This window comes from Cyprinodon tularosa, unplaced genomic scaffold (assembly GCF_016077235.1).
Source record: "Cyprinodon tularosa strain WSP-4 unplaced genomic scaffold, ASM1607723v1 ctg352, whole genome shotgun sequence".
Lineage (NCBI taxonomy): Eukaryota > Metazoa > Chordata > Actinopteri > Cyprinodontiformes > Cyprinodontidae > Cyprinodon > Cyprinodon tularosa.
Genome location: NW_024039066.1, coordinates 837,736 through 861,601, shown reverse-complemented (window position 1 = coordinate 861,601; position 23,866 = coordinate 837,736). Strand labels below are relative to the sequence as shown.

Here is a 23,866-nt window from a genome sequence, read left to right as displayed (position 1 = left end):
GTATTAGTTCTGGTACCGGGTCTGGATCTGGGCCTGGTACCGGGTCTGGTTCCGGGCCTGGTACTAGGTCTGGTACTGGTTCTGGCTCTAGTACTGGGCCTGGTATCGGGTCTGGTACTAGGTCTGGTACTGGGCCTGGTATTAGTTCTGGTTCCGGGTCTGGATCTGGGCCTGGTACCGGGTCTGGTATTAGTTCTGGTACCGGGTCTGGATCTGGGCCTGGTACCGGGTCTGGTTCCGGGCCTGGTACTAGGTCTGGTACTGGTTCTGGCTCTAGTACTGGGCCTGGTACCGGGCCTTGTACTAGGTCTGGTACTGGGCCTGGTATTAGTTCTGGTTCCGGGTCTGGATCTGGGCCTGGTACCGGGCCTGGTACTAGTTCTGGTACTGGGTCTGGTATTAGTTCTGGTACTGGGTCTGGATCTGGGCCTGGTACCGGGCCTGGTACTAGTTCTGGTACTGGGTCTGGTATTAGTTCTGGTTCCGGGTCTGAATCTGGGCCTGGTACTAGCTCTCGTACTGGGTCTGGTATTAGTTCTGGTTCCGGGTCTGGTTCCGGGCCTGGTACTAGGTCTGGTACCGGGTCTGGATTGATGGCGACTGAAGATGGAAGCGTTCAAACGTCTTTCAGCTTCTGGTGAGCAGTCAGAGCTCAGCATAGATCACAGTGTGGGTCGGATCTAAGAACGTTGATCTATGATCAAAGTTTAGTATGATGTGAATGAAATGTTTGAGAAATGATGATGCGATCCGACTAAACATCCTTAGAGCGGTCCTGAAGGTTTCTAACCGAGTTCTGATGAAGTTCTGGTCCAGCCAAACCAGAACTTCATCAGAACTTCCTGATCCAGATTTCCTCTCAGGTGGATTAACTGGTTTGTTTTGTTCGTCAGATGAAGGATGGACGCCTCCTGGCTCACTCTGCTCATAATGGCTGCCGTCTTCATCGCCACCGTCCTCCTGGCCGTCGTCTGTCTGGACTGCGGCAACAAAAGTCCTGGTGAGAAGAAGCTCCTCCCACTCATGGTTAAGATGTGGTAGATAGCTCGCCCTGCGGGTTTTACTGACGGACCTTCAAACCAAACTCAGGCCCATATCAGATGTTTGGTTTCCATGTCTGGTCTCCAGCGGAGCCGGGTCACCATGTCACCTCCAGGTCATGTTTGTTCTGCAGCCTCTGAAGCAGGCGAGTCACACTGGAGGTGACCTGGTGACATCACAGCTCCGCCTCTGGTCTCTGGTGTTTGGGGAGACGCTTCCTACGCTGCTAGAACCCACTTAGTTTTCCATTATAAAGTAATCTAATTACTTTTCTCTATAGGTAATATTGTTATTTGTAATCTAAAGCAAGATTGACTGCAGTCAATAAGAGCTGAGCTGCAGGAGGGGACTGCGTTCAGAGAGCCAGGCCTCTGATTGGCTGAGGAGCAGGTGCTGGGAGCTGATTGGTCGAACAGGAGGATAACAGGAACTCTGATCTCCAAATATTCCTAAATTCTCCTTCCATCCCGTTTCCATCCGTCGCTCGCCGATCCGTCCCATCAGCTCATCATCAACCAGATAAACACGCGGGTCGTCCTCCATTTTACATAAAAAAAATGACTCCCCAAAAATAATAAGCGTACTAAACTATAATGTGTTAAAGGTTAATAATGTATTTCCTGATAAAATAAAAGAATTTAAATCCTTCCTGGTTCATCATCTGTTCCTGATCTGTAGAAAATGGGATGCTACGCTACTTCCAGGAGCTAACTTTATCAGCTTTGGATTTAAACAGAAATCTAGTCTTTTATAGTTTAATGTTTTCCTTTCATGCTAACATTATGCTATATAGTGCGTAATCTAAAGAAAGAAACAACTAGAATGCAGATAAAGACGGTTTAATCAGATTTACTGCTCTGATCATGATGACGTCAGAGAAGCTGTTTAACAGAGAAAATGAAAAAAGAGTCAAATTATCTCAGGAAGGCCTGATAACACACCTGCCATCTCTGCTGCTCTCCACCTGAGCCTGGCACACCTGGAGGAGAACACCCACGATGGATGCTGTTCCTGGACTTCAGTTCAGCTTTCAGCACCATCATCCCACAGCATCTGATGGGTTAACATTTGGTCACTGCTGCACTTTAAGGATGGAAATGTTCATTTCGTTGCTAAGCTGCTGCTCATTTACTATCTGTAAGGTGTATAAAAATAAAAGTATTTTTATAAACAGTAGAAAATGCCAATAAAAGTTATAAATGCCAGTGTCAGTGAGGAAGGACATGATGTTATCTTCATACATGAGCAGCAGCTGAGATGCTAGCTAGTAGCTGTACCCAGATTTGAACGCTGTGGTTTCTGTTTCCAGCCTCCATCTCTCAGACGGACCCTACAGAGGAATACGTCCCGTAAGTTTTCTTCTTCTTCTGCTCCATCGACCACTTTAGTCTGAACACCGCATCACTCAGAACCATGTTCTCTGTTTCACCCAGAAGCTCTGGATTCAGAGTCATCCATCCAGGTGAGTCCCTCACAGCTGAGACGCTTCAGGACCTCTGGGAGGGATTCTAGGGTTCATCCATCCATCATCCATCATCCATCCATCCATCATCAATCCATCCATCATCAATCCATCATCCATCCATCCATCCATCATCCAATTCAATCCATCCATCCATCAATCCATCATCCATTCATCCATCCATCCATCCATCCATCATCAATCCATCCATCCATCCATCCATCCATCATCAATCCATCATCCATCCATCATCCATCAATCCATCATCATCCATCCATCCATCCATCTATCCATCATCCATCCATCCATCCATCATCCATCCATCCATCCATCATTCATCCATCCATAATCCATCTATCCATCATCCATCCATCCATCCATCATCCATCCATCCATCCATCCATCATTCATCCATCCATCCATCAGTCCTCCATCCATCCATAATCCATCATCCATCATTCATCCATCCATCCATAATCCATCCATCATCCATCAGCTGATGACATCATCTCACTCTGATTTTCAGCCCAGTCCGTCACCAACCATGTCCCCATCCATTCTCCCAGCAGCCTGATGCCGCAGTGAGTCTCTTCAAACTAAACCCAGTTTTTTCTGCCAGAACCTCACATTAATCTCCAGATATGGTTTTGGAATCTAAGATGGAAACTGATATTTCAGGCTTTTATTGTTGCAAAAAGTGTATTAGTTAGATCTTAATTTAATTTCCTTTGTGTTTATCTCAGCCCAAATGCTGCTGACCGTGGTTCTGAGCGGAGACTCCGGCCCTACACACCGACAGAGACTGGTGGGCTGTCCTAACGAGTTCTCACATCTTCCTGGTGTTAATGTTCCAGACTGTCAGTCAGTTTTTCCTCTTTCTTTCACAGAGAGTAATCCGAGTTACGAGAACGGTAAGTCCCTGGTAGGAGCAGATTCCCCTGGCTTCTCTCCGGCTGCACCATGCTAACCAGAACATCCTGCGTCTTCATGAGTTAAACAGAAAAACATTCGATCAGCTTGACTTTAGGAAGCAGTTCGCTCAAAGATTGGCTCTAACTTAGTGGCTGTTTCATTTCTGCCGGCTGTGGAGGATCAGAGACCTGGACTCCATGGTTCTGTAGGGGCCAGCCCTAATAGATGGAGGTTCTGACCGGTTGGATGTTGGCGTTTGGACTGGTTCTGAACCAGTTGGATCCGGTCTCGACGACTGAATGAGAACCTGTTTGTAGACAAAACTGGATTCAGTTTTTAAGCAAAGTTTGAATGTAGAGTAAGAAAACGGGCGTTTACGTCTTTGCGTGTCGTCCAACAGGGACAGTCGTTCGTTTCCTGCAGGTTATTCACAACCTGTTGGTAGCGGTGACATCGATGAGCGAAAGTTTCCATTTGCGAAGCGTTGCCAGCAGGTGCTGCTGCTCGCCGTGTTCTTCTGGGTGGATCTAGTTACAAATTTTCCTCGGTGCTCCGTTCACAAATTCTTTCCGAATGGACGGCGCCCGGAGGGGCGTAGATGCTAAAAAGGACGTCAGACCTGGTGGATGCGTCAAGCAGGCGGCTGTGGACCCGGTTGGACGAGTCTGGAGGTTTGTAGTCCTGAACGAGGTCATCAGCTTTAGGATGTTTCAGCACAGATACAACATGGACCGAGTTAAAACCTGTTTGGAAAGCGACTTTTCAGGCGACGGCGCCTGCTTGAGCTGAAGGAACCAAATTATGGACAATCTGAACTCAGGACATTTTGGTAAAAGTTACCCGTTGATCCTTTAAGGACTTGGTTGGACACCAGGTGTGTCTGGGCAGGTGTTCATGGCCAACATGTAGAAACAGACAAGTGTTTTCTTTAAGACAGCTGTTCTAAGGTACCAGAGCCCTGCTGTTTCAGAGTTCTCCTCGCCTCCATACACCTGATTAATATGAAGGAATGAGCGAAGCAGGGGTCTATAATAGACTGAGTAGCTATCCGGACAGATTGAACGGCTTCAGGTAGAACCACCTGCCATAGATAAAGGGGAGGATGGTGACTTCCTGGATTCACCTTTAAATTTCATTGGTCAGTTCTGGTGTCAGAGGAAACACCTGGTCGGTCTGAAGCTACCTGTTGAACCGAGGGCAGCAAGAGTCCCTCAGGGGTCCATCTTAGGACCACTTACTGAAAACTTTACCAATATTCTTTATAAGATTGTTTTTGCAGATGATGCATGTTTATCTGCACCGCAGAATCAGCTGATGATCGGTTTATAAATTCTCCTTTAATACAAATGAAAGTATTTTATACTATTCTGTTTAAAAAGGAGACAAACATTTAGAAAATATAACTGTAGATATTCAATTCCTAGGATCATATTTGGTTGAATTTTATTATCTAAATCTTAAGTTGTGTAAATATGCTGGTGTGAGCGGCGCTCCTTTAATCATTTACTCTATTTAAACCGCATCTACATTATGGCGATGCTACTGTGGGCAGCATGAGGCCCTGCTGTGTAACAGATATAGACCGGATATCTGGATATAGACCGGATATCTGGATATAGACCGGATATAGACCGGATATCTGGATATTGACCGGATATAGACCAGATATCTGGATATAGACCGGATATAGACCGGATATCCGGATATAGACCGGATATCTGGATATAGACCAGATATAGACCGGATATCTGGATATAGACCAGATATAGACCGGATATCTGGATATAGACCGGATATCTGGATATAAACCAGATATAGACCAGATATCTGGATATAGACCAGATATAGACCGGATATCTGGATATAGACCGGATATCTGGATATAGACCGTATATAGACTGATATCTGGATGTGGACCGGATATAGACTGGATATATGGATATAGACCGGATATCTGGATATAGACATCTGGATATAGACCAGATATAGACCGGATATCTGGATATAGACCAGATATAGACCGGATATCTGGATATAGACATCTGGATATAGACCAGATATAGACCGGATATCTGGATATAGACCAGATATAGACCGGATATCTGGATATAGACCCGATATCTGGATATAGACCGGATATCTGGATATAGACTGGATATCTGGATATAGACCGGATATCTGGATATAGACTGGATATCTGGATATAGACCGGATATCTGGATATAGACCGGATATCTGAATATAGACCGCATATAGACTGGATATCTGGATGTGGACCGGAAATAGACTGGATATAGACCGGATATCTGGATATAGACCGAATATCTGGATATAGACCGGATATCTGGATATAGACCAGATATAGACCAGATATCTGGATATAGACATCTGGATATAGACCAGATATAGACCGGATATCTGGATATAGACCAGATATAGACCGGATATCTGGATATAGACCAGATATAGACCGGATATCTGGATATAGACCGAATATCTGGATATAGACCGGATATCTGGATATAGACCGGATATCTGGATATAGACCGGATATAGACCGGATATCTGGATATAGACCGGATATCTGGATGTGGACCGGACAGGGAAACTGGTCCAGTACTTCGTTTGAGAACTTTGTTTGTTTTTTTCCAACAGGACCTGATTGCCAGGACAGCGACGCTGAAGACAACGGATACATGTAGGTCTGAGCAACCCCTGCTGCTCCACCCACCACTGACCCCCCTCCCCCCCTCTCATCATTTCTTCTCTGATTTCTACAGAAAGGTTCTTCCTGAAACGGATCAGAGTCGGGCCTCCACTCCCAGCTCAGGTAGAGGTTCTCCTCCGGTTCCTTCCATCATGGTCCCTTAAGTTTAACAACCTGAGCCGCTCTCAGGGAAGGAACCACAGAGCATTAGGCTGCCACTACCGTGCATATGGACATATCAGCTTTAGCCGTTAGCATGTTCAGCTGGTCACGTCTGATCCGTTTGTTTTCTCCACAGATAATCATAACTACGTGAACGTTGGTGAGTTCTGGTTCGTCTGAAGGAAAAACGTTCTGCTGCCTTTTCTCTTTGCTTTGTCACCGTTTGCAAATGTCTCATTTCAGAAGAAGCAATAATCAAACCAGAACCAGAACCAGAGTCGGACCCAGAATCTGAGCCCAGTAAGTTGAGCCCCAGTCTGGCCTGCGGGTCATCAGAGCCTTTGGGTCCGTGGTTCTGACGGTCTGCTGTTTCTCTCCTCAGACTACCTGAACCTGAACGAGATGGACCAGCCCAGTGAGTTCAGAACCTTTCTTTTCATCTGTCTGGGTTCCTTAAATACCAAACGTGTTTCCTGCAGGTGCCACGGCAGACATATTGGGTCACAGTGAGCCGGAGGAGGAGGACGACGACGATGATGACGACGATGATGATAACTATGTGAATCAGCCGCCTGTAGGTTCTGGAACTCACCTGAGCTAAATCACCCACCTGTGGAACAGCAGCTCATTCGCTCCGTATTTTGCTTTTAGATGATCCACTGTTAGCCCGGCAGCGCCTGGTGGGGGGAACCGACCCGACTTCCTCATCTTCACCAGAACCCTGACCCTGCCAGAGGCCAACGCGTTTCGGTTTAGCTTCGCTCTTATCCATAAGCTGCAGGGTCGGGACCGGCCCGGTTCCAACCCTGCAGCCGGCCGAAAGGATTCCTACTTCCAGCAGATTTAGGTCTGAACTGGTCTTTAGACTGAACCGGCTGGTCTTGATTCTGGGTCCAGAACCAACTGATCACGGATCTAAAGGATGATGGTGAAGAGGCCTTCTAGGCTCCTCCATGAGAAGACTGTCTGTTAGCATCAGCGCTAGGACCCGCTCAGCGCTTTTTATCCAGATGGAATTTAAACAGAGACTCTTCTTCTGCTGAAGTCTTTTCCAGTCAGCGTTCAAACCTAAATCTGCTGGGTGTGAATAGATTCAGGCCCAGCTGTGTCCCAATAAACCAGAAGTAGAACATTGATAGACGGTCGTCCATCATGTCTCCATACCAGCCGCCTGCTTCTGACATAAACTAGTTTTATTTTAACAGACCAAAACCAGAACCTCTGAAGGAGATCAACCGGGATCTGAACCAGCAGCTCCTGCTTAGTTAAACAGCCAGAGATGGTTCATCATCTGCTCACCTGTGATTGGCCGTCCGTCACTTCCTGCTTTAACGGACTGGCTTTGGTTAAACCTCTGAGCAGGAAGTAGTATGAATGAAACCTGACCTGGATCAACAAACGCTGGAGAGTCGGATCCATCGATCCGGGGATCCATGGATCCGGGGATCCATCGATCTGGTGATCCAGGGATCCATTGATCCGGGGATCCATTGATCCAGGGATCCATCGATCCGGGGATCCATTGCCTGCAGAGCATCTCACCTGGTTCTGAGTGGACGGATCCACTAAACCAACCAAACGATCCTGGTTTCCTGGTTTCCCTGATGCAGCAAACATTCAGCAGGATGAATCCACATCCTAAAGGTCCTGAGATCTCCTTCATGTTTTGATCCCACCTAACAGGAGCTTTGGTGATTGGAGTCCCTAAGACTCCACAGATGACCGATCACATGACCGATCACATGACCTTTAGAGATTAAAGGGATGAACTGAATGGTGGGTCAGACATGTTGATAACTGATTCCTTTAAATGAGACCCTGTTAAATCAGCATCTCTGAGAGACGTGTTGAGGTTGGGAACACTAATATCGGAACAGAATCCAGATTAATCCAGATTAGCACAGAGGCCAGGAGACTTACTGCTATCGGGCATTTATTTCATTCATTCATGGTAACCTGCCAATGTTCCTGGGGCCCCGCGGCGCCAGCTTGTTTCAGCTTTACTTTCACTGACGACTCCTGAGAATGTCTTCATTTACCTGCTGATTTCAATTAAAGAGAAAAATGCAACAAACCGACTCTGACCTCATTGACTGAACGCAGCGCCCCCTAGAGCAGGTGCTATCAGGTCATCGTCATCGACGGGGTCATCCTGGGATGACGTCATCGACGGGGCCATCCTGGGATGACGTCATCGACGGGGCCATTCTGGGATGAGGTCCATCCTGGGATGACGTCATCGACGGGGTCATCCTGGGATGACGACATCGACGGGGCCATCCTGGGATGACGTCATCGACGGGGCCATCCTGGGATGACGTCATCGACGGGGTCATCCTGGGATGACGTCATCGACGGGGCCATCCTGGGATGACGTCATTGACGGGGCCATCCTGGGATGACGGGGCCATCCTGGGATGACGTCATGGACGGGGCCATCCTGGGATGACGGGGCCATCCTGGGATGACGTCATCGACGGGGCCATCCTGGGATGACGGGGCCATCCTGGGATGACGTCATCGACGGGGCCATCCTGGGATGACGGGGCCATCCTGGGATGACGGGGCCATCCTGGGATGACGTCATCGACGGGGCCATCCTGGGATGACGTCATCGATGGGGCCATCCGAGGATGACGTCATCATTGAATCTGGTTCATTCGTCTTTGGATGAACAGAAGCTCCTCCCAGAGGAGCCGCCATCATCAGAACCAGCCTCTTCCTGCTGCTCTAGTCCAGGTTCTGGTTCTTTGGATCTCAGACTGAAGAACGCAGACAGCATCATCTTCCTCACTGCTCTAAGGTGAGCAGAACCAAGACCAGAACCTCTGGTCCTCTGCAGAGAGGCTGGGAGAATCCAAGCATAACCCGGAACAGAGGATCCATCAGGATCCAAGGAACCAGATTCTGGAGCCCAGCAATGGTTTCCTCTGTCGCCTTTGAAACCAGGGGAGGAGCTCAGAGCAGCAGCTGCTTCTCCGCACTGGGAGGAGGAACAGGATCTGCTCAGACTGGACCCGTCCCACCAGATCAAACATCTGGAGACGATGTCCAATCGGATCAGAACCTTAATGCTACAAAGAGGAAATGAGACAGCAGAGGTCCGGTTCCATGTTTCACTATATTTATATTATATCATCATTAAATTCAATGTAGTACCTGAAACTACGGACACACGGCGAGGAGCGGCAGCGCCGGCCGTCCTCAGCAAACCGTCCCGACCAAGAGAGAGGAGAGACAGAGAAAGGCACGAAGAGTCTCCAATGAGACCAGGGAAGGGGGGAGGACGGGGGGAGGACGGGGGACGGAAAGGCACAACCAGAAAGGGGGGGGTTGGGGGGGCGAACCAAAAAGGCACGAAGACGTCTGAACCCAGATGGAACACGCTTAGAAAATAAAAGCCTTTAATACTATAGTTCTGACCCGGCTGACCCGGGTCCGGTTCTGAGGTAAATGGTTCCTTCCTGCTCCAGACCCAGAACGTTACACGGCTCAGCTTCCAGCCAATCACAGACCACTTCCTGTCAGGTGACCATCTGGGAACCAGGAGTCTTATTGCTGGGTCGGTTCTGGACCTGGGTCCAATAGAAACGTCTGGATGTTCTGGGTCAACAGAAGCTGCTGATGGAGGCAGAAACGGAGACCAGTTGGACCCATTTGGTGGATGGAACAGAACCTTCTGGTCCAGTGGGCTCTAATTGGGTCAGAACCTGCTGCTGTCACCAACCTTCAGCTCCACAGGCTCCTGTTACCATGGTGACCAAGAACTGGGTCAACAGAACCTGCAGCCGATCCAAGCATCAGGACAGAACCCAGCAGCAGGTCCAGGTTCTTCAGGCTGGAGCTTCTCCGGGCTAAACCGGGTCGGACCCCCCACCCCCACCTTCTGATGCAGCAGAAGTTCTGGTTCTGCTGAACCTCAGCCGCTGTCACGGTTCTGGGTTTTATGGCGTCCTTTGGAATCCAGAACAGGTTCCTCCCAGAAGGATGGAGCGGGTCGTCTTCAGAACTTTCGTCCTCTCCACATGTTCTGCTGAGGAGAACCTGAGCAAACTGGACCTCCAGAGGCCCGGTGGAGGCTTCATGCTCTCCTGGGTTATGCTGGTGAAGGTCCGATTCAGACACCTCTCTGGTTCTGCTGGAGGCTTCAGAACCTTTTCCCCTGAATGACTGACAGTGGTCTAAAGAAAGGTTCTGGTTCTGGGCTAAAACGTTTGAGTTCTGGAGGGAAGCCTGGGTCCAAAGGAGGCCCGGCTCAGTGGTCGGCGGCGGTACCAGGGCCGGTGTAAGGTTCTGGGTCTGCTCGGCGCAGTAGGAACACGCTTAGAGAAGGTTTGGCTGTCTTGGCGGGACCACGGCGAGGTACTGGGTCCGCTGGGTTCTGACCCGGAGGATTCAGAACCTGAAGCTTTTCGGACCACAGAGTGAAGAAGTGTTCAGCTGTTAGTGTTGAGCAGCGGCTCGTCTCTGTAGTGTTGGACGGCCAAGATGGCCGCCACCTCCCTCAGAAGAAGGAGTACTGGTTGTCGACGGCGCGGGGGGCCCTGGCTGCGTCCCTGTCCTCCCCGTCCACAGCGTCCAGCTGCCGTAGAGGAGTGTCTCTCTCCCTTTCCTCCCAGTCCTCCACTCCTCCCCCGCTGCCGCCCCCGCTGCCCCCACTTCCTCCTCCACTCCCTGCTCCGCCTGCTGCGGCGGCGGCGGCTCCAAGGGGCGGTGCTGCTCCTCCTCCTGTGGGCTCGGCCTCGCTGCCCCTCTCTTGAGGCGGGGTGGGTGGTGGCGGGCGTCCCGGTGGCAGCGGAGGGGGCTGAGGTGGACTACGGGGTCTGCTGGTCGAGTCTGCAGGAGGATCAGAGGGAGAGAAGAAGAGTGACCAGAGGGAGGAGTGAGGGGAGATCTGGACTCCTAGGAGACGGAAGATGATCGGCAGAAACATCTGATCCCATTTGGACTCTCATTGGTGGCTTCAATGGACCCATCAGTACCGCTCTGTCTCTGCGGGACCTCAGATGGTTCTGGTTTATGAGGGACTGCAGACCAGATCAGGCGCTATGTTGATGCGCGTTCCAGAGAATGAAGCCCAGAGGTCCACAGGTTTGTCCCTCTGGTCCAACGGCTAAGGCTAACATGGGACGTGTTAGGACGGCTAAGGCTAGCATGAGACGTGTTGGGACGGCTAAGGCTAGCATGAGACGTGTTGGGACGGCTAAGGCTAGCATGAGACGTGTTGGGACGGCTAAGGCTAACATGGGACGTGTTGGGACGGCTAAGGCTAACATGGGACGTGTTGGGACGGCTAAGGCTAGCGCTGAGACGTGTTGGGACGGCTAAGGCTAACATGGGACGTGTTAGGACGGCTAAGGCTAACATGGGACGTGTTAGGACGGCTAAGGCTAACATGGGACGTGTTAGGACGGCTAAGGCTAACATGGGACGTGTTAGGACGGCTAAGGCTAACATGGGACGTGTTAGGACGGCTAAGGCTAACACGGGACGTGTTAGGACGGCTAAGGCTAACACGGGACGTGTTGGGACGGCTAAGGCTAACACGGGACGTGTTGGGACGGCTAAGGCTAACATGGGACGTGTTGGGACGGCTAAGGCTAACATGGGACGTGTTGGGACGGCTAAGGCTAACATGGGACGTGTTGGGACGGCTAAGGCTAACATGGGACGTGTTGGGACGGCTAAGGCTAGCATGGGACGTGTTGGGACGGCTAAGGCTAGCATGGAACGTGTTGGGACGGCTAAGGCTAGCATGGAACGTGTTGGGACGGCTAAGGCTAGCATGGAACGTGTTGGGACGGCTAAGGCTAGCATGGAACGTGTTGGGACGGCTAAGGCTAGCACTGGGACGTGTTAGGACGGCTAAGGCTAGCATGGGACGTGTTGGGACGGCTAAGGCTAGCATGGGACGTGTCGGGACGGCTAAGGCTAACATGGGACGTGTTAGGACGGCTAAGGCTAACATGGGACGTGTTAGGACGGCTAAGGCTAACATGGGACGTGTTGGGACGGCTAAGGCTAGCATGAGACGTGTTGGGACAGCTAAGGCTAGCATGAGACGTGTTGGGACGGCTAAGGCTAGCATGAGGCGTGTTGGGAGGGCTAAGGCTAGCATGAGACGTGCTGGGACAGCTAAGGCTAGCATGAGACGTGTTGGGACAGCTAAGGCTAGCATGAGACGTGTTGGGACAGCTAAGGCTAGCATGGGACATGATGGGACGGTTAAGGCAAGCATGGGACGTGTTGGGACAGCTAAGGCTAGTATGGGGCGTCATGGGACGGTTAAGGCTAGCATGGGACGGCTAAGGCTAGCATGTGACGGCTAAGGCTAGCATGGGACGTGTTAGGACAGCTAAGGCTAGCATTGGGACGTGTTAGGACGGCTAAGGCTAGCATGGGGCATCATGGGACGGCTAAGGCTAGCATGGGATGGCTAAGGCTAGCATGGGACGTGTTAGGATGGCTAAGGCTAGCATGGGACGTGTTAGGATGGCTAAGGCTAGCATGAGACATGATGGGACGGCTAAGGCTAGTATGGGACGGCTAAGGCTAGCATGGGACGTGTTAGGACAGCTAAGGCTAGCATTGGGACGTGTTAGGACAGCTAAGGCTAGCATTGGGACGTGTTAGGACGGCTAAGGCTAGCATGGGACGGCTAAGGCTAGCATGGGACGGCTAAGGCTAGCATGGGACGTGTTAGGACAGCTAAGGCTAGCATTGGGACGTATTAGGACGGCTAAGGCTAGCATGGGACGGCTAAGGCTAGCATGGGACGTGTTAGGACAGCTAAGGCTAGCATGGGGCGTCATGGGACGGCTAAGGCTAGCATGGGATGGCTACGGCTAGCATGGGATGTGTTAGGACGGCTAAGGCTAGCATGGGATGGCTACGGCTAGCATGGGACGTGTTAGGATGGCTGATAAACCAGAACCGGTTTCAGCTGGTCGTAGCCGGTTTAACTGTGTTTAACTATAAAATAGAAATGTGAAATAATCAGCATGGACCAGAGCTCACTGGAAACATCTGGAGAACACCTGCACTAACTGGGCTGAGAAGGTCTCTCAGGGCCCACAGCCTGAAGCCACCATGAGAGTCTGGGTAAAAATGGCTCACACTCGTCCTCTCAGCCGTGTCCGGGCGCACTTACACACAATCAGAGATGGGGGTTGATGGAGAGTCGGGATGGCGTGGCGTGGTGATGACATCGCAGACCGTGGGCCGACTGCCTGCCCTATCCCGGCCTGCAGGGGGCGAGCCAACCATACACACAACAACAGAGAGGTCAGATGGACGCTGCTGGGGGTCAAACGGCTCCTCCTGCAGCAGCGAGTCACAAACTGGGACAAAGTGGCTGTTGATGAGAGCTATGAGAATGGAGAACCATGGAGAACCATGGAGAACCACGGAGAACCATGCAGAACCATGGAGAACCATGGAGAACCACGGAGAACCACGGAGAACCATGGAGAACCATGGAGAACCACGGAGAACCATGGAGAACCATGCAGAACCACGGAGAACCACAGAAACACGGACCAAAGCATGCAGAGGCACGGAAAGTGCCCCAGGCCCGTCCAGGGAAGCTACGCCGGCTCCTCCTACCTGGCTGCCGGACCGCTGCGGCTCCCACGAAGCTGATGAGCGTGACATCAGAGGCGCCGCCGGACTCCAGGGGGATGGGGTGCACCCGGAAATGTTCCAACATGTCGAAGATGGACTGGAACCAGAGGTGCTGGACACGGCACTGCCCGTCCTCATTGAGGGACAGACGGAGGTGCTGTGGGACACAGGAGGACGGCTTAGAGGCGCAGAAACGTCCCTCTGGGACAGGAAGTCCTCCTCCGTACTCACCTTGGCCTTTCCCTGGAAGTTAAAAGTGAGGACGTACTCCCCGCGCCGCGTCTCGCTCTGCCGGACCAGGAACACGCCGTGGCTCGCCGGGCCGCCGGCCAGAACCAGCTGAGCCGCTTTGAGGCGCGACAGGGTGCCATGGAACCACTGGCACTCGCTGAGCGGGTGCTCCACGGCGTCGGACGTCACCGCGTCAGAGAAGAGGAATGATCCTGGAGGACGGAGAGACGGGAGCAGCATGAGGTTCTGTTCAGGGCCAGAACCAGGAGACCAGAACCTGGAGATGTCCTCATCAGTCACGGATCCTCGACCAACTGGACTCAAGGGAGGAGGAGGAGGAGGAGGAGGAAGCTCCTCTGAACTTCTGACCGGGTCTGGCTGTAGGAGCGCAGTAAAGGAGACAGAACCGGACCTGATCCAGGACCGTCCAGCAGGGCTGGGGACATTCGGACTGGCTGGTTCTGGTCCCATTGACCGGGTCCCTCAGGGTTCTGCTCCTCGGGGAGGTGCTTACCTGTAGCTTCTGGCGTCTCAGCAAACGGAGTGCCCATCCCGGCGCTGCCGCCAAAGGTCCTGCCATCGGTTTCGTCCAGCGGAGCTCTAGGTGGAAGTTCTGGAGGAAGCGGGTCCATCAGGGGCGAGGAGCCTCCGATCCCTCCGTAACAGACTGAGGGGAACCGCAGGAACCCAGAGAACCAGAACACAGGTAGATGTTTGGGTCAGGAAGAACTTAGAACACGGACTTCTGGTCCTCCAGCCCCCTGGAGAAGTTCTGGTCCAGCTCAGCTGACTTTCTGAAGGGTTTCAGAGTTCCTGTTTGAGAACTATTCTCCTAAAGATCTCTGGATTAGAACCAGCTGAAGTCTCCTGAATCAGGCTTGAAGGAGCAGAACTGGACCAGAACCAGATCAGAACCACTAACTCACCTTGTGAAAGACGCTCGCCGGTCTCAGGTGTACCGCTGACGTCCAACGAGGGGGAGCAGAAACCTTCAGCGTCGTCCTGCTCACTGCGGCAGAGAGAGGAGGGTAAACACCAGATCCAGACAACTACCGGACCAGAACCCCACACCTACTGGACCTACCGGACCAGAACCCCACACCTACTGGACCTACCGGACCAGAACCCCACACCTACTGGACCAGAACCCCACACCTACTGGACCTACCGGACCAGAACCCCACACCTACTGGACCAGAACCCCACACCTACTGGACCTACCGGACCAGAACCCCACACCTACTGGACCAGAACCCCACACCTACTGGACCTACCGGACCAGAACCCCACACCTACTGGACCAGAACCCCACACCTACTGGACCAGAACCCCACACCTACTGGACCTACTGGACCAGAACCCCACACCTACTGGACCAGAACCCCACACCTACTGGACCAGAACCCCACACCTACTGGATCTACTGGACCAGAACCCCACACCTACTGGACCAGAACCCCACACCTACTGGACCTACTGGACCAGAACCCCACACCTACTGGACCTACTGGACCAGAACCCCACACCTACTGGATCTACTGGACCAGAACCCCACACCTACTGGACCAGAACCCCACACCTACTGGACCAGAACCCCACACCTACTGGACCTACTGGACCAGAACCCCACACCTACTGGACCTACCGGACCAGAACCCCACACCTACTGGACCAGAACCCCACACCTACTGGACCTACCGGACCAGAACCCCACACCTACTGGACCAGAACCCCACACCTACTGGACCAGAACCCCACACCTACTGGACCTACCGGACCAGAACCAGAGAACTTCTGTGGTTCTTCAGTGTGTCCTTGATGAAGGAGCAGCTTCTCTATGGAGTCAGAGGGTCTCTGTTCTCGGTCATGTGACCCCCACGCAGCGCAGGATTGGTCAGAGGATTTTTGCTCCGTTAACAATCAGGAATTTAACTCCAAACTTCCAGAGGTCTTTAAACTTCACTGCATTTCTGAGGATTACTGAGACTCTCCTGATGCGCCTTGATCAGTTTTGGACACGTTACTTTGAAAAAGTAATTAGTTATAGTAACTAGTTACTCCACAAAAACAAGGTAACGGCGTTACTCCCATCACTGGCCTCGATACACAAATGCGGATGGTTTGCAACCAATCACAGAGCTCCCTTGTATGAGCCAATCACGAGAAAGAACTCCATGATGACTGACCCCCAGATCCCACATCCTCCGTTTATTACTAATAATTGTTTATGGAGCAGAAATACTTTGGCCAATCCTGCGCTGTCTGTGGATCACAGGTGAATACTGAGTTCCAGCTCCAAACGTCTTTGATGTCCAGACGTCTCCTGGCTGTGATGTCCTCAGCATGCCAGGCTGTTTGGACCCACAGAACCGTCGGTACCAGAAGGAGATGGACATCTCAGAACATCTGACAGTCTGATGTCATGGAGAGGTTTCCTTTGGACTCAACAGCTTCAGAGGTCCTGATGGGACCAAAGACCAGCGGTCCTCATTGGACCAGCGGTCCTGATGGGACCAGAGGTCCTGTTGGGACCAAAGACCAGCGGTCCTCATTGGACCAGCGGTCCTGATGGGACCAGATGTCCTGATGGGACCAAAGACCAGCGGTCCTCATTGGACCAGCGGTCCTGATGGGACCAGAGGTCCTGATGGGACCAAAGACCAGCGGTCCTCATTGGACCAGTGGTCCTGATGGGACCAAAGACCAGCGGTCCTCATTGGACCAGCGATCCTGATGGGACCAAGAACCAGCGGTCCTCATTGGACCAGAGGTCCTGATGGGACCAAAGACCAGAGGTCCTGATGGGACCAGCGGTCCTGATGGGACCAGAGGTCCTGGTGGGACCAAAGACCAGCGGTCCTGATGGGACCAGCGGTCCTGATGGGACCAAAGACCAGCGGTCCTGATGGGACCAGAGGTCCTGATGGGACCAGCGGTCCTGATGGGACCAAAGACCAGAGGTCCTGATGGGACCAGAGGTCCTGATGGGACCAAAGACTAGCGGTCCTGATGGGACCAAAGACCAGCGGTCCTGATGGGACCAGCGGTCCTGATGGGACCAGAGGTCCTGATGGGACCAAAGACCAGAGGTCCTGATGGGACCAGCGGTCCTGATGGGACCAAAGACTAGCGGTCCTGATGGGACCAGCGGTCCTGATGGGACCAGAGGTCCTGATGGGACCAAAGACCAGAGGTCCTGATGGGACCAGAGGTCCTGATGGGACCAAAGACCAGCGGTCCTGATGGGACCAGCGGTCCTGATGGGACCAGAGGTCCTGATGGGACCAGCGGTCCTGATGGGACCAAAAACCAGCGGTCCTGATGGGACCAGCGGTCCTGATGGGACCAGAGGTCCTGATGGGACCAAAGACCAGAGGTCCTGATGGGACCAGCGGTCCTGATGGGACCAAAGACTAGCGGTCCTGATGGGAGCAGCGGTCCTGATGGGACCAAAGACTAGCGGTCCTGATGGGACCAGCGGTCCTGATGGGACCAAAGACCAGCGGTCCTGATGGGACCAGCGGTCCTGATGGGACCAAAGACCAGAGGTCCTGATTGAACCAGAGGTCCCGATGGGACCGGTTTGGTGGGAAAACAGGTCTCTGCTAGAGTGTGAAAATCAAAGAGAAAGGAAGTGAGCCGGTTCTGACCCGGCTGGGTGATTACCTGAGACAGATGGCGTTTCTGATGTCACTTAGCCAGGCTCTCATTTGGACGGCGTCTCGCGTTTCGATCACATACTGGGCCGACCCCTCCAGCTGAGAAGAACAGAGACATGCGGGTCAGAGACGGGTCAGAAACGGGCAGGCCTGTTTGGGTTCTGGTTCCACCGAGGGAAACATCCAGAACCACAGCAAGTCTGAAGATCACAGGTTTTTATGTTTGTGATCTACGGAGGGCCATGAGGGACACTCCTTAGAGACCCTAACGTCTGATTGGCTGCTTCATAGCGAGTCATCATCATCATCATCATCATCATCATCATCATCATCATCACAGCTGTCTGCTGGTTCTGAAACATGGAAGCTGCTGATAGACCACAGAGACCCGGCTGTTTCTCAATAAGTGTGCGTCCTCGTGTCCTCGTGAAACGTTTCACCCTCAGCCCTCGTTCTGTTCCAGTTCACAGACAAAGTATCCGGATGATGGCGAGTAATTGTTTCATTTGGCAAAATGTTCCTTTGATTTGTGTTTATATCATTATTCCTCCACTAAATGAAAAAAGAATAATTTAAATATGATTTCACTAGGAATTAAATCTAATAAAACTGGAATAAACAAGAATAGAATTAAACTTTATTCTCATTCCACTTTCACAGTACAGAGCAACAAAATTCCCTCTCTGCATTTAACCCCTCCCCTTGGGGAGCAGCGGGCTGCCATTATGTGGCTCCCGGGGAGCAGTGTGGGGTTAAAGGTTAGACTCCCAGCAGCAGTGTGTCGCAGTGAGCTTGATGCAGACATTTTTGGTTTATACTCAATTTTGATCGTCGTCTGCGCTATACACTGTGGGTCTAGATACGGCCGAGGCGGCGAGGACATGGGGGGCCAGGTTATTCAACAACGCAGGGACATGATGGCTAAAAAGAGCGGAGATCCAGCTGGAAAAGGGTCCCCGCGTTCTGGCGTACCTCGCTCTTCTAGCTGGTCCATTGTTTTCCGCAATGGCGGTCATAAAAACAAAACAAGCCGGCCTCTGCGGCACTGTCTGTGCTCACCTACAATTTGGGAGGCGCAGCAGAGTGTCTGCGGGGGGGGGGGGGGGTGGGGGATAATCTTTGCTTAATAATTGGCAATCCTTTTGGGGAAAGCCTGGTCTGTTTCGGAGAGATGGCATCCATCCCACTTTGGATGGTGCAGCTCTTCTTTCTAGGATCTGGCCACATTTATTAGTCCTCCAGAACCCTGACCCCCCCCCAGGGTGCAGACCAGGAAGCAGAGTCCTAGTTTAACAGACCTCTCTGCAGCTTCTCTACTGTTACCCACTCTTTACTCCATCCAGACAGTGTCTTGCCCACGACCAAAATCTAATAAATTAGCAAATATTCCCAAAGGAGTAAATCATGATAATCTAAATAAAATCAAAATAATTCCAATTGGGGGGAAAAGTTAAAACGATTAAATGCGGTCTGTTTAACATAAGATCTCTTTCCTCTAAAAGTCTGCTAGTTAATGACTTGTTTTGTGATAATCACATTGACTTGTTTTGCCTTACAGAAACCTGGCTGCAGCAAGAGGATTATGTGAGCATAAATGAGGCAACTCCTTCAAGCTATTTAAATTTTCACATCCCCAGAAGTTCTGGGCGAGGAGGAGGAGTAGCAACAATCTTCCAGTCTGACTTACTGATTACTCCCAAAACAATTAATACCTACAACTCTTTGAACATTTAACCCTTAATTTCCCTGATCCAAATTTCAAGGCAAGAAAACCTCTTCTTTTTGTAACTTTGTATCGTCCACCAGGTCCTTACTCTGAATGTTTAGATGAGTTTTCAGAGTTCCTTTCTGATTTGGTATTAAATACTGACAGGGTCATCATAGTGGGAGATTTTAACATCCATGCTGACATTGAAGGCGATAGCTTAAGAGCAGCCTTTAATGCTATCTTAGACACTATTGGCTTTGTTCAAAATGTGAATAGTCCCACGCATTCTCATCTTCATACTTTGGATCTTGTGCTGACATACGGCATAGAATGTGAAGAAATAACAGTATTTCCTCACAACCCTGTCCTCTCTGACCATTTTCTAATAACCTTCAGGATTACTTTAACAGAGTTCTCCTCCCCCAAAAGAAGGTTATATTTTAGTAGATCTTTATCAGATAGAGCAGTTATACATTTTAAAGAATCTGCTTCACTTTCTCTCTCCTCTGTGTCGCTGAGCAGTGCTGCAGAGTGCAAAAGATTAGCTTATTCCCCTTCACAGGTTGATGATTTTGTTGATGGGGTTGCTAGTTCTCTGCGTATTGCCTTAGACAACGCAGCTCCTTTGAAAATGAAAACCGTTAAAAATAGAAAGCTTGCTCCTTGGTTTAATGCAGAGCTGCGTACTTTGAAGCAAAATGCTAGGAAACTGGAGAGAAAATATCGCTCCACAGGCCTGCGGGAGTCCTTCCTAGTCTGGGAAAATGGTTTACTGCTGTATAAGAGGACCCTTTGTAAAGCAAGAGCAGCATATTTCTCCTCATTAATAGAGGAGAATAAGAATAATCCTAGATTTATTTTTAATACAGTTGCCAAACTCACTCAGAGCCATAGCTCTGTTGAACCGATTCAGTGAACCGATTCATTGAACAGATTCATTGGACCGATTCAATTAACCGATTCATTGAACCGATTCAATGGATCGATTCATTGGACCGATTAAATTAACCGATTCAATGAACCGATTCATTGGACCAATTCATTGAACAGATTCACTGAACAGATTCATTGGACCGATTAAATGAACTGATTCAATGAACAACCAATTCATTGAACAGATTCTTTGAACCGATTTAATGGATTCGATTCATTGGACCGATTCAATGAACCGATTCAATGAACCGATTCATTGGACCAATTCATTGAACAGATTCATTGGACCGATTAAACGAACCGATTCATTGGACCAATTCATTGAACAAATTCATTGGACCGATTCAATGAACCGATTCCGATTCATTGGACCGATTCATTGAACCAATTTATTGGACCGATTCAATGAACCGATTCCGATTCATTGAACCGATTCATTGGACCGATTTATTGGACCGATTCAATGAACCGATTCCGATTCATTGAACCGATTCATTGGACCGATTCAATGAACCGATTCATTGGACTGATCTATTGGACCAATTCAATGAACCGATTCAATGAACAGATTCCGATTCATTGGACCGATTAATTGAACTGATTCCCAGAACCGGATCAGTACCTGCAGCAGGAAGGTGTTCTCCTTGTCGGGGACCTCCACGGCCGTGGTGCTCCTCACGTCCACAATGGAGAAGCAGGGAACGGTGAGCCGCGGCTTGGAGGACTGAAACACAGAAGAGCGGTTCAGCCCAGAGCGGTTCCTGTCTTCTCCTGGTTCTGATCCGGTTCTGATGGACCCATTAGGTAGGGAGAGACTCACCTTTGGAGGGATGAAGAACTCCAGGTAGTACTCCTCTCCTCGCTCGCCCCCCTCACGGTCCCGCTCTCTGAGAACCAGACGACATTTATGCCAGCGGCCCCCCCTCCAGGGAACCCTGCCCCCGCTGACCAGAGGCGGCACCGGGGCCGCCTGGGGGCTGGCCGAAGCAGCCGAGGGGCTGCTTTCTGTGCCGTGATGCAGCAGGCCGAAGGTGAAGCCGGAGAAGACGTGGCTCCCCCCCAACTCGTCACTGGACGAGCTGACGCTCACCCCCCCCTCCCGCACCAGCCGCCCCACCTTCCTTGGAGGAGCCGCGGCGGCGGCGCTGCCCAGAGGAAGTGAGTTGGAACCGTGGGGCACGTTCTGGCTGAGGAGCGGCGGAGGAGAGCGGGTCAGTCGGAGCTTCTCCAGGCGATGGCTCCACTTGTCCTTCTCGCCTCCTTCGCCGTTGCTCCGCCGGCGGTCCCTGGCGGCCTCAGACACTGACAGCGAGGTGGCGCTGCTGGAGGAGGAGGGAGGCAAGGAGGAGGAGGAGGAGTGAGGAAGGCAGAGGGGCATAGACAGCGAGACGGGCATGGAGGAGGTGGGCGTAGGGGGCTGTGTGGCAGCGCCCCTCTTGGCCGAGTCCTGCACCCCCACGGTGTAGCTGTAGCTGGAGGGCAGCGGCGTCTGAGCCGCGTCGCTGGAGGAGCTCCGCCAGTGCAGGATGCCGCGGACGCTGCCGCGGACGCTGCGCCCCACGCTCCGCAGCGAGAAGCGCTTCTTCAGCTTGTTTTTGGAGGAGCTGGACAGGCTGCTCCCTCTGGAGTCGGGAGGAGGACTAATGGAGGATAGAGGAAGATGAGGAGCGCCGTCGGCCTCCGAGGACTCGCCCCCCCGCTCCTCTGTCTCCACACCTTCGTCCACCGACGCCGCTCCGAGCCAACTGTCCTCCTCTTCCTCCGCCGGAGCGTCTCCGTTGGCGGGGTCCGGCACGGCGCCCCTCTCCTCCCGCCGCCCGTTGTTCCCGCCCACCGAGGAGCAGCACGACGACGAAGAGGAGGGGGGTAGGACACCGCCCTGGGCGTAGGAATCCTGAAAGCGGTCGCCGCAGCGGCTCTCCAGCACTAGCCGGGACGGGGCGGGCTTGGGCGTGACCTGCGCCGTGCCGGTTGGGGGGCCCCGCAGGGCCGCTCCCCCGGGTCCTGAAAGGGGGGAGACGGCATCCTCTTCCAGGGAGGTAGCATCAGATGGGGGAGCCCAGGCCCCTCCCTCATCATGCCCCGGAGCGCAGCTCGGAGGGAGCGCCCCCTCCAGCTCGCTCTGGAAATGGCGGATGAAGCGGTCGGTGAAGCGCCGGCAGAACGCCGCTGCCGAGTCCGGGGTGTAGTGTGGGTTTTCCTGGAGAAACGCCCGGAAGTGGCGTGCAAAGTCGCCGGCTGCGACGCGTGCGTGGAGTTCACAGAATTCGGTCCAGCTGAGGGAGGGGGACGGCGACGGCGTGGGGGTGTCAGACAGGGAGGAAGGGTGGGGCTGGGGCGGCGGGCTGACCAGAGGGGGGAGAGGGGGCGGTCTGGAGGTCAAAGGTAAGAGGGAGGGGGGTGGGGGAGAGGGAGATGGGGAGGGTGGGAGGGGGGAGGAGTTAGTTGCCCGCGGGCTGGGCGGGGTCAGAAGGGAGCCGTTCATCCTGGGGAAACGTTTGGGACTCAGTTCAGTAGGATCACTTCAGGCACCAGCAGCACATCTGTCTGCTCACTCACAGCCCAGCAGGTCAGTATGGACCCGAAACCACGGCAGGTCCGAGTGCTGCAGCCCTGTTACATCATCTCTGAGGGGGCGACGGCAGCGAGCTTCAGCAGCAGAGCCCGTTCCTCAGACCAGCTTCAGGGAAGCGGCGTCATCTTCATCCTCTGATGGCCGTCCTGAGAGCAGCGGTCACATTCTGGAAACACACAGACACACATGAACCGTCAGGCCACCGCTAACGGGGGTGGAAACACGTCCCCCGCCGATGGGGGCGGGAACACGGCCACTGCTAACGGGGGGTGGGAACACGCCAACTGCCGACGGGAACACACCTACCGCCAACGGGAACACGCAAACCGCCGACGGGGGCGGGAACACGCCAACCGCCAACGGGGGCGGGAACATGGCGATCACTGACAAGGGCGATAATATGCCGATCCTCGACGGGGGCAGCAACAAGCCGAGGGGGGTGGGAACACGCCGATCGCAGACGGTAGCGGGAACAAGCCGACAGGGGCGAGAACACGGCCACCGCCAACGGGGGCGGGAACATGACGCCTGCCATAGGGGCTGGGTACATGCCCCCCCTTCGATGGGGGCAGGAAAACTCCAATCGCCGACGGGGGGGCGGGAACAAGCCGACGGGGCCAGGAACAAGGCCACTGCCGATGGGGGGCGGGAACCAAAACCCAGACTGGCGTGACTGCAGACTGGGACACTAACCAACCAGTGGATTCAGTGGGAGATGTTTGGGGGGGGGCCATCAGGCCCTCACAGTGACACCCGGATAAAGCAGAACAGGCTGAACTACATGATTTTATTCTATTCCTCAGTAATAAACCATCTCTGGTCTTAATGGCCTTTCATTTATTATAGATCATAA

At 52.5% G+C, this 23,866-nt stretch overlaps 2 protein-coding genes across 4 annotated transcripts in view; one reads left to right on the top strand and one right to left on the bottom strand.

Annotated features, from left to right (window-relative positions):
* The window catches only part of LOC119790014, a 30,059-nt gene extending 21,701 nt beyond the window's left edge, over positions 1–8,358 (top strand). The window contains exons 2-13 of one of the 2 annotated variants that reach the window (XM_038295300.1): positions 894–1,000; positions 2,351–2,390; positions 2,478–2,503; positions 3,030–3,084; positions 3,247–3,308; positions 3,391–3,414; positions 6,071–6,113; positions 6,196–6,245; positions 6,421–6,444; positions 6,528–6,584; positions 6,667–6,858; positions 6,936–8,358. In XM_038295300.1, coding sequence (XP_038151228.1) covers positions 901–1,000; positions 2,351–2,390; positions 2,478–2,503; positions 3,030–3,084; positions 3,247–3,308; positions 3,391–3,414; positions 6,071–6,113; positions 6,196–6,245; positions 6,421–6,444; positions 6,528–6,584; positions 6,667–6,794 — 609 coding nt within the window. In that variant the 5' untranslated portion in view covers positions 894–900 and the 3' untranslated portion in view covers positions 6,795–6,858; positions 6,936–8,358. Of the gene's footprint in view, positions 1–893; positions 1,001–2,350; positions 2,391–2,474; positions 2,504–3,029; positions 3,085–3,246; positions 3,309–3,390; positions 3,415–6,070; positions 6,114–6,195; positions 6,246–6,420; positions 6,445–6,527; positions 6,585–6,666; positions 6,859–6,935 lie in introns of both variants that reach the window. The other variant, XM_038295299.1, reaches the window with a different exon arrangement.
* Positions 8,359–9,386: 1,028 nt separating this feature from the next.
* On the bottom strand, positions 9,387–23,048 carry sh2b1 (SH2B adaptor protein 1). 2 transcript variants are annotated; one of them, XM_038295236.1, is made up of 9 exons: positions 21,259–23,048; positions 21,061–21,162; positions 17,805–17,896; positions 15,065–15,147; positions 14,653–14,805; positions 14,139–14,350; positions 13,890–14,064; positions 13,435–13,528; positions 10,954–11,120 (listed from the first exon to the last, which is right to left on the bottom strand). In XM_038295236.1, exons 1-9 carry the CDS (start codon positions 22,921–22,923, stop codon positions 11,099–11,101), a joined length of 2,598 nt encoding a protein of 865 aa, XP_038151164.1. In that variant the 5' UTR covers positions 22,924–23,048; the 3' UTR covers positions 10,954–11,098. The 2 variants fall into 2 exon arrangements, with proteins under 2 accessions (XP_038151163.1, XP_038151164.1); XM_038295235.1 differs by lacking the exon at positions 13,435–13,528 and having other exon boundaries at positions 9,387–11,120.
* Positions 23,049–23,866: the final 818 nt, after the last annotated feature.

What these genes read in the sequence shown, in the direction of transcription:
- sh2b1 (XM_038295235.1), bottom strand. Translation starts at nt 22,923, where the DNA reads ATGAACGGCTCCCTTCTGACCCCGCCCAGCCCGCGGGCAACTAACTCC. An exon ending in CGGCGAGCGTCTTTCACAAG is followed by an intron (nt 14,806 to 15,064) that starts GTGAGTTAGTGG and finishes GGTTCCCCTCAG; the next exon opens with TCTGTTACGGAGGGATCGGA. An exon ending in CGCAGCGGTCCGGCAGCCAG is followed by an intron (nt 11,121 to 13,889) that starts GTAGGAGGAGCC and finishes ATCCTCCTGCAG; the next exon opens with ACTCGACCAGCAGACCCCGT.